This window comes from Chelon labrosus (genome assembly GCF_963514085.1).
Source record: "Chelon labrosus genome assembly, chromosome: 22".
Taxonomy (NCBI): Eukaryota; Metazoa; Chordata; class Actinopteri; order Mugiliformes; family Mugilidae; genus Chelon; species Chelon labrosus.
This window is the reverse complement of record NC_140355.1, coordinates 19,331,400-19,340,962: the sequence shown is the minus strand read 5'-3', so window position 1 is coordinate 19,340,962 and position 9,563 is coordinate 19,331,400. Positions and strand designations below refer to the sequence as shown.

General features: G+C 43.8%; 1 protein-coding gene across 1 annotated transcript; it reads right to left on the bottom strand.

Moving 5' to 3' along the window:
* Positions 1-786: 786 nt before the first annotated feature.
* On the bottom strand, positions 787-9,492 carry LOC311507634 (MOB kinase activator 1B). The gene is made up of 6 exons (XM_084572053.1): positions 9,195-9,492; positions 7,917-8,083; positions 6,237-6,330; positions 4,656-4,789; positions 2,987-3,150; positions 787-2,880 (listed from the first exon to the last, which is right to left on the bottom strand). Exons 1-6 carry the CDS (start codon positions 9,206-9,208, stop codon positions 2,803-2,805), a joined length of 651 nt encoding a protein of 216 aa, XP_084428179.1. The 5' UTR covers positions 9,209-9,492; the 3' UTR covers positions 787-2,802.
* Between the last annotated feature and the right edge of the window lie 71 nt (positions 9,493-9,563).

Below are 9,563 nucleotides of genomic sequence, written 5' to 3'. Positions count from 1 at the left end.
CAAAGAGTGGAAATATTTAAGTGCAAGTACCTCTTTTATTTGAGATAATGGACCAACTGTGCAAAATAAAAAAGTTTGAGGTTATTTTAGCTTTGTGACACGGTGCGTTGTCGTGCTGGAAGCAGCCATCAGGAGATGGGGTGCACCGTGGTCACGGATGCATGGACATGGACAGCAACAGCACTCTGCAGGGGTGGGGTGTGTGTAAACGACATTCGCTTCATTAAAAAAAAGAAATATATATAGTTTGCAAGTACGCCACTCAGGTATAAAATTATGACCACCTTCCTAATATTGTGTAGGTCTCCCTTGTGCCTCCAAGTGCCTCATCAGAGAATGGACATGGGCCTTCTGAGGGTGTCCTGTGGTGTCGGGCAACAGAATGTCGTTAGTGGGGGCCTTTTAGGAGAGGGGCCTCTGTGGATCATCCCACAGATACTTGATCAGTTTGGGATCTAGTGAATTTGGAGGCCAGGTCAACACCTTGTCTGGTCTAGGTGGGTGCTACATGTCTAAGTAACATCCACATGAATGAATGTCAGGTCCAAAAGTTTCTCAGCAGAACATTGAATTGTCACAAGATGGTCATAATGTTATTTACTTCTCCTGTCAGTGGTTTTAATGTTGTGGCTGATCGGTGTAGAATCTTAAAGTCAAATGCAAATACCTCTGAAAAGTAAAGGCAGCCATTACTTCCCTATGCAATATAAAAGAACATTTGAGGGAAGTTTCTCAAATAAATTAATGTACCAGGCAGCTCTGAGCTCACAATGACCAGACAACTCATTCAAAGAGTCAAGACCACCTTTATTCGTCTTGTAGACAGCATAAATCAATTCAGTAGCATTGAAAACCCCCTACCGAGCCATTATTTACAAATGTTTCATCAATTCTTACAGTCGAGGAGGAAAGAAAACTGTAGGCAAAAGGCTGAGTTACGGGCATTTCATGAGGATGAGACGCTTTCAGGGCGACCAGACTTTCTATTACATTTGCAGACACCTGGTGAGCAGTAACATTCATAACAGTTAGCTAAGGGGGAGGGGGGGGGGGGGGGGGGGGAGAAAAAAATAATAAAATAACGACCGATTCAAACGCTTTAATATCCAAAACAAGGGAGGGGGAGCAGCCTCTAAAAAGACTCGATGCGTTCGTTAAACCAAAAAGCCACCGCTCCACGCTCGCTGCGAGATTTACTTTCAAGGCTCAGTATTTACACAAAGTGTTACGCCTCTCGGACAAATTTCAGATATAAAACGTTTATTTTTCTTTTACACCCGAATTTGAGCACTATAAAGGAAGGTTCACGTTGGATATATAAAGTAGGAGTGGTAATTAGTGTCGTGTCAGTTATTGCATAGTAACACTACACTTTGAGATTAGGGGGAGGGGCACACATGCACCTGGCGTTTGAAGCGACGCACAACTCCGACCGTATAAAAGCATAAGAAATCTCACTTGTGCCTTACAGCTGATCTCAAAGGAGGTTAAGCCATTCAACATTCATTTGGAGAGGGGGAGGGAAATATGACGGGAGCAGGGCTGGGGTTTAAAAACCGATCTCGATGCGAAAGATCCGATAATCGAACGGTATCGGATCGAATCGATTCGACGGTGCGACACCCCGGGCCCCGCGAGGGAGGATTGGTCGCGCGGCGCCGGCTTCTCGCAAAAAAGCGCGGCGGCCCGTGCGGAATAAAACATTCAGGCAAGAGAGGTCAGGAAAATTGTTTCAAAGTGCTTCACGGCTAGCGGGATGGGTAACAAGGGATGTAGCGTCACCCGGTTCGAAGCGGTGGAGTTCAAGCTTCGTGTTCTACGTCTATTCGCGGATATTTATGTACAATTTAAGGTTTTAGATCCCTTGTGGACATTTCTACTATTTAAAGTTGTTTCAGGACAAAAAAAAAGAAAAACATTAGAGAACTAGAAAAAAGCTAAAGGTTTAATTTTAAGTCCCTGCTACGACATGACGATACTCTAGCCTCACTTCTTCTATGTCCTTCAACACATTCATTTTTTTATTTCTAGCTAAATAAAGTCGATATGACATTAAGAGAAAATCCTATTTTAACCAAGGTACAGTACAAAGAGGAGAGAGTAAGGGATTTAGAAGCACGTACAAGTAAAGAAAAGAAGAAAATTTTAGTGTTGAGCGTCAATTACGTGTTATATGGCCTTTTATCTTCTTACAGTCCTCGCTGCTGATATAGGGCAATTACGAGCCGTGCTAGGCACTTAGGATTCCTTTGTATTGACAGATATCCACTATTAGATATGTGAACATTAGCAAACCAAGACCCAAATCCTTCCAAGCGTGGATTAATTAATAAAATAACTACCTGGCTTAAATGCTGTCTTATATTCTTGCAACCGACCCTCTACGATAGAGCAACTCTTTATCACACACTATTCTCCCCCCGCCCGCTGTGAGTGAGCTGGAAATAGACATGAATGTGTTGCCATGAGTGAAAAATATCTAATAGAAAACTAATATCCCTAAATGTAAGCCGTGACTGAATGCCGGGCATTTTTTCTTCTTTCTCTCTCTCTCTCTCTCCTTCCATACAGCTAAAAACCATTTCCTCTAACGTTAATCTGTGGTTTGTTCAATTAAGTGTGTAATCCCTGATTGCATTAGTCCTGGTGCCTTAAACCTATCAAGACCCTTCCTTCTTCCTGGCCTTATTAAAAACATTTCCCCAAATGGAAATATAGTATATACTGCATACATACAGCCAGGGTGGGGTGGGTATCTGTGCAAAAACTAGAAGAACAATAAAATAAGGGTTACATCGCTGTTTATCTATCCTTGGTTGTCAGTTTTTCGATCAGCTCCTGTAGTGGGACGAGCTCTTTCCTGTCAATGAGGTTGAACTCCTGAGGAAGAAAAAGAGACATAGAGAAAGGAAAAATAGTCAGATTATATGTTTTTTTTTTTTTACAGTTAATAATTAAGTCAAATGTCAAGAGGTGGCTGCTTTACCTGAACAAAAAAGATGAAGTGTTTGAACGACGTGTTGAGGTGGGCCTCCTCTTGCAGCTGCATGACGGAGTCAAAGTGCTGGTGGTAGATGTGGGCGTAGACCCTGAACAGGCGCTTCAGGATGGTCTTGGCCACCGACATAAAGTTACGCTTGAAGGGGACGCCTTGGGGACGAGACGGAGTGAATAGTTGATTAGATTAATGAGATCAAATCAAGAATACGAGCAAAGACACAGAATAAAAAGGTCAGGGGATAGGGTTTTCTCTGCCTTCTCTTGCATCCTGGGTAATAAGAATAATTAGCATGTGCTTCCAGTGGCTGAGAGAGACTTTACAGCTCAATATGGTTCCCGTTTCATATCATATCACCGTGCACATGCAAAAACCACCGATTGTTTCGAGACAGCAGCTCTTTGTACCATCTTTTACTGCGCCCCAGTATTTGCAGACGAGCGTGCAGAACTGTGATCCAATCACAAGTGGCCGTCCAAGACCGTTGAAGCAAGTGTGACTGTAATCGTGACCTCAATTATGCTGTTTACTGCTTTAACACCATAATAAAATAAAATAAACTTCCCTGTATCATTGAACATTATTTTCTTTTCAGAGTGAAGCTGCAGCTGCACTGCGCTCTGCGTGTTCTCCTGGGCTGCAAATGTCTCCAACAGGCAGGCCACGGCACGATTCAAAGGGAAGTGCAAACAATCATGACAGCAACACAGAACCACCTCACGCCAACAAAGAATTCACGCGCAGGAAGGAACGCTCCGCTCTCCAAGCCTTGATTCACCGAACAGCTGTGAAGCACATAGCCGAGGTAGAGGGCGCTTGGCCGGAGCTCAAAGGGAGTAGAGGGAGGCACCGGCAGGACAACTCGGTGTTTATTATTTAAAAAGAAGGCAGCGACCGACAGGACAGGGAGTCCCAGGACAGGGAGATGTGTGTGTGTGGCCATCTAAATGTTTAAGCAGTCCGTTTTCACACCTTAAACTCGGAGCATTAAATATTTATACGTAAGATGCTCCTGACGGGGTAAAAAGTTTAATCACGTGCAACAGGTATTTTTGTTGCTTTGCTTGCAAATACTTGATTTCGAAGGTCGATTCTGTCACTCCGGGGCAGCACATTTAGTCCTTCCACTGACATGTACCAAATAAATGAGGGCTGCACCTCAGACAGCACAAGCCTCAGCTAGTTGTGCGGCTGAGACTGCGTCGGTATGTATGTCAGTTCTCCCTCTAGTCAATGATCCCACACAACGGTAACCGCAGCTAGAGCTTCAAGCGTTATTTTTTTTGATTTAAGAGAGAGATCTGGAAAACAATGGACTGTTATTATCTTCTGGAACATAAGCAATACTGTCATATGATCTCGCCAAAGGCATTTACCAATAATTCATTCATTAAAACTTCTTCCATGTCGTTACAGCCTCCAAGGAAAAAACCACTTGTCCAGAGTTTCAAGCAAAACTACAAGTTAAAAATAAAACCTCTGGCACATGACAAACCAGCAAGACAGGTCAAATCGCCGCCGAGTTATACACTGTGCGACTCATCCTGTGCGGCAGCTGAAAGCGGCGATAATCCCGATAGTGTAATCTCACTGAGCAAGTGCATTCTTTTTTTCTTTAGAGGTGAGCACTAGTAGACGAACAGAGACTAAATCCTACCGATCTTTGAAGGAAAAAGCGTCTCGTCGTCGAGCTGGTCCTGGACCCAAGTCATGAGGTAATCGATATACTTGGGAGCGGAGCACTTGATGGGCTTCTTGATGTTGGTTCCATCGGCCCAGTGGTACTCGTACCTGCAGGAAATACAGATGAGAATAAGAATGGTCGACGGCTCTGTTAAAAGCGGCACGTGAAACGTCCGCTGGAAATCTTCCGAGCTTGGCAGCAGGAGGCCAGGCAGCGAGATCTGCGTCCCAGGTTATGAAGCGGGACATCAAACGCGCCGACTTCTAAATAGCCGAGCTTCCGGCAAGAGAGACTGCAATTCTTTTCTCCACATGACAGCCTGCACAGCCATGCTGTGGTTGACTGACAAATACAGGCGTTCCTGTCTGGTTGCAGATGAAAGCATAGTGGGAGTCAGATGTCACTATGACAATCAGCTAAAAATCACTCTTATATAGATATAGAGCAGTGTTTCCCATACGACGTTAATGCTATCCTACATTCATTTGCCCATTAAATGCCACATCTCAACAGCTTCCATACATGTTTGGTATTCCTGTAGATCACAGGTGTCAAACATGCGGCCCGTGGGCCAAAAGCGGCCCGCCAGAAGGTCTAAAATGGCCCACAGCATGAATTTGCAAAGTTACATAGAAGACTGCAATTTTTTTTAATGAAAATAACTGTTTTAGTAAGAGAAGTGGACAGAACACAACACGGAGACCCAGGACTAAACAGCAGACCACAGTGTGCTCAATTTGCACTTATTTTTTCGCGCAAAATTGAATTTTTTTTGAAGGGTAGTTCATGAAATGTAAACATTCTCCTAATTTACTTGACCTTCTTTGCATTAAAACAAATGGACTCATAGGTTGTTATGCTATTATCTTACAGGACCGGCCCGCTTTAGATCAAACTGGGCTGTATGTGGCCCCCGAACTAAAATGAGTTCGACATCCCTGCTGTAGATGAACGGCACAGGCTGCTACTATTTGTCTCTAAATCCAGTATAATAGTAATTTAAAGGCTGCAGGACATAGAGGCCGTAACCTACGCTGGTGCGATCCATTTCTACTTGTGCGCTCGTCAGTCTGGCTCGCTCTGTAACAGCGCCACCCAAACGCTAGTCGACGCTTTGTCTTTTTTGCCAGTCGGGTTCATTTTTGTTTCTACTTCCTGCTTCACGTTTCGCCGAAGACGACTCGTGCAAATGTTTGTATCTCCGAACCTCCTCAGTTAACCTTTTCTCGACGCGTCCCATCTTCATCGATCCAAAACAATCAATTTGAAAATTGCAGAGATGGAGAAGCAGCTGAAAATACTGAAGACCGGCGCGGAGTTACATTTCTGGGGAGGTGCGCGTCAGCTACGGCGGCGCTAGGGTCTGCGCTGACGCTGGCTGCAGCTTCTGTGTCATAAACCGACTATAAGACGGACTGCAGACTGTGATAACAACAAGTGTGCTGCCTTTTGCAAACCTGACTCCAAGCCAATCCATAAATCCTGTTCAACCTTGTCAAATCACAAAGAATAAAGAAAGGAGTAGTTTTATTGCTCCTTCTACGTTCTGCTTACTTAGGACCGGCAGACATGACCGGGCAACTTTCCTCCGTGCAAAAGTCTGTGATGGTGCCATACAGCATGTTGATCTGGTTGAAGAAGTCCACGGCTGGAAAAAAAACAAGAAGCAGAATCATATTAATTCAAGTACATACAAGACAAATAAAGTGTGCCAGCAAAAAATAGTTGGCATCTACTCCCTCCACCACCACCACCACCACCACACACAGCCACTTCACTGCCTAATCCAAACTTGATACCAGTGTACACTCCAGCAAGCTATCTGGCACACGCTGTTTTACCACGCATTCCCAGAGGCACACCGCCAACTTTGCCTTTCCCTCAGTTGGAGAGATCCATTTTAAGAGCTGGCAGCATTCGAGTTGGTGCTCCATTTGCTACTCATGCTGAAAAAATACATATTGAACAGCTGATCGGCATATGTGTTGCGTGAGCTTCTCTTTGCAAAGGGACATAGATCTCTTTTAAAAGACTTGTCCAAAAATGTTTGTATTCATAACCGAGGCGCCATCTAATAGTTATTGATTCTAAACATTCACATGGTGACGACAAGTTATTAACCATCAACAAGCGACAGCCCGCACTATTGTTTCTGTTGTTGCAGCCTGAAATGAGATGGCATCTGCTGATTAACACACTGAGAAAAAGGAGAAGTCAAGGTACTTTCCAAAACATGGACCAATGTGTATTTTAAAACAACACCCAGCAAATGTTCTTAAACTAACATTATAACAATTAACAGAGCAAAACGTCAGATGATTCATAAAGTGACACACTACATCTGGCTGGGAAAATGGAAAGAAAAAACATACAGCAAGTACATCAGATAAATCGTTACTCAGCTGCTCCGTATGTTAAGTTTGCCATCACGGTGGCAGTGTCCCAGGCTTCAACAAAGACTCTCAGGTCACCCTACTTCCCCTGCTTAATTCTGGTTGTTTCTCCTCTATATTCACTATCTATCTTGAGCATAAACAAACTAAAATAATAAAGTGAAGTGCTTCTCGTGAACAGAGATCATGTGAAAAGTCATTTCTATTGCGTGGTAGGAGAAGTTACTGCTCGCAGCACTTTTATTCCGACTTCCCTTTATTGTGCAAGTTAAAACAGCTTGTGCAATTATGACCAAAGCTCCTGCTAACCTTCCACAAACCTGGAGAGTACAATTATTGTGCCACAGCAGCGGCAGCGCCGAGGCACCGCTCACAAAGTAGAAAAAACCTCCCTGCTAGAGGTGCGTAAAAACAGAGGACAAATAATGGTTTGTTAACGTGCTGGGCCGCTGAACAACTTAAACCCTAAAGGCAGAGGGAAATCAAGCTCCTGCTGACCGACCATTTGTCTCAATTTAGAGGAAAGCAAACAGGGCTCTCACAGTACGGACAATAAAGTCTATTTAACATTCACAGTGGTTTGTCTGGCATGAATGCACATGGCCTTTAGAGTGAATGCCAAGATCTTACACGGTGATAGCTCGCTCTCAAATGATTCATGATGTGGGCTAATTGAGATTTCGGGACTAATGAGAAGCACACAGATGTAAAGAGGAGATTGATAGGAATGTAAAGGCGTCGGGGATAAAGTAGTTCTTCCAGGGACCCTGAACCAAAAAGAAAAAAGGGTTGTAACAAGTGAGGGGAGGAAAAAAAAAAAAAAGATAAACGTAGCGCTTACTGTTGACTGCGACCCACTCGTTTAAGTCTTCGCCCTCGGGCAACATGACTGCCATGCGCAGGTTCCCACTTCCCAGCGTGGCCTCGGCGTGTTTCAACAGCTCGTACTGATGAGAACCCTCGGGGATATTCTTCTTGGGCTTGAACGTTTTGGACGAACGGTTTCCACTGTGAGTCACGTTTGAAAACAGGAAGACAAAAGGTGTGATGAATGAGGAGGCAGACAGGTGTGGATGAGCAATTGTGCGCTCATATAACCCCAAGACAACACAAATACAAGATTTGTTTTCATTGTTTTGGCTATAGTCGCCTGGGGTTTAGTAGAATCGGAGCGCGGACCAGAACAGTGTGCCTCTCTGTGTATAATGAGGCCATTTTGGAGACCCACCGTATTCAATTCACCTCGCTGCCCCATTAAACAAGAATTTCACAGCATGGTGGGCTGGACGCAAAACAAGATTTCCATTTAATTAGAGCGCCTGTTTTATCAAAATGTCCTATATCGTTTGTATAATGCGTCAATTAGACAGAAAGTGCTATTATTAAAGTAACCGGCCTTTACTTTTACAACTTCTACTTCAAACCTTTAAAGATCAGCTGTACCTTTGGTTATTACCATATGATGGAAAGAGGCTCTGATATTAAACAGAGGGGCTTTATGGTGACAATTATGTGAGGAAGGGGAATACCAAAAAAAACTAATCTGAGTCAGTTAACTACTAGTTGAAAACTGGTGACTTAAAGGGCGTTTGTTTGTTGGCTTGTCCGGTAGATTTGTAACACTCCTTCCAGTGACTAACATCCCCACAAGAGGAAGCATTTAATGTGCGTGCAGACACCTAAATACCGCCAGCAGACCTTAACAGATCAGAGATTGATCGGTGTCTTTTTTGTCAGATCGGCAAAAGGATTAGCCCGTGGCATTTATAGTATTCTCACCAGCAAATATCCGGCCCTCGTTGTGAAACCATCTCTGACTGTTTGGCTACGCAGATAAAAGCTGCATTAACGTATACAGCAGCGGTTACTCCAGAGTTTTAATCAATGTAAAAATCACTGCTGATGTCAATTTTAAACAAAAATGTACAAGAAAACAGAGGGAAACATCAAGCACTCAAAGGCGAGCCCAGGAAGTAGCCCAAGCCCATGCTAGGCTATCGCTAGCTAGCTTCTTGGTGGTGTAGCACCTCTGACGTTTTTTTTTTTTTTGTTTTTTTTCAAATACAGCGTTTAAATGTGGCAAAACAAAATAGACATTCATCTCATAATCATTACTTACAAAAGGAAGCTCATGTTTCCTCCGGCCGAAGAAATACCCTCTCTCTTGGCAAATGGCTAACAAGCAAAGTGGAAGCAAGATGACCAAAAGGATTCTTAAAAAAATAGTCTCGCACGTCCTGGGTTCTTCTCGGGCTTTCTCGGGAAATATCCGAAATAATTAGTAGTGTGGCAGAGAGAAATTCGAGCTAGTGATAAAGGAAAGTGATTTATTATGTACACACTCGTCAACTATCTGCTGCTCTGTACGCTGTGAGGCAGCAGCGTACTGAATGTAATGCTGACTTCTTCGTCTGACGTTCAAAGCAGCGCACAGGCCGTTCTGCCCTATGCTGCCACCTAGTGGAATAAAGTGGTCACAGCTTGTGGC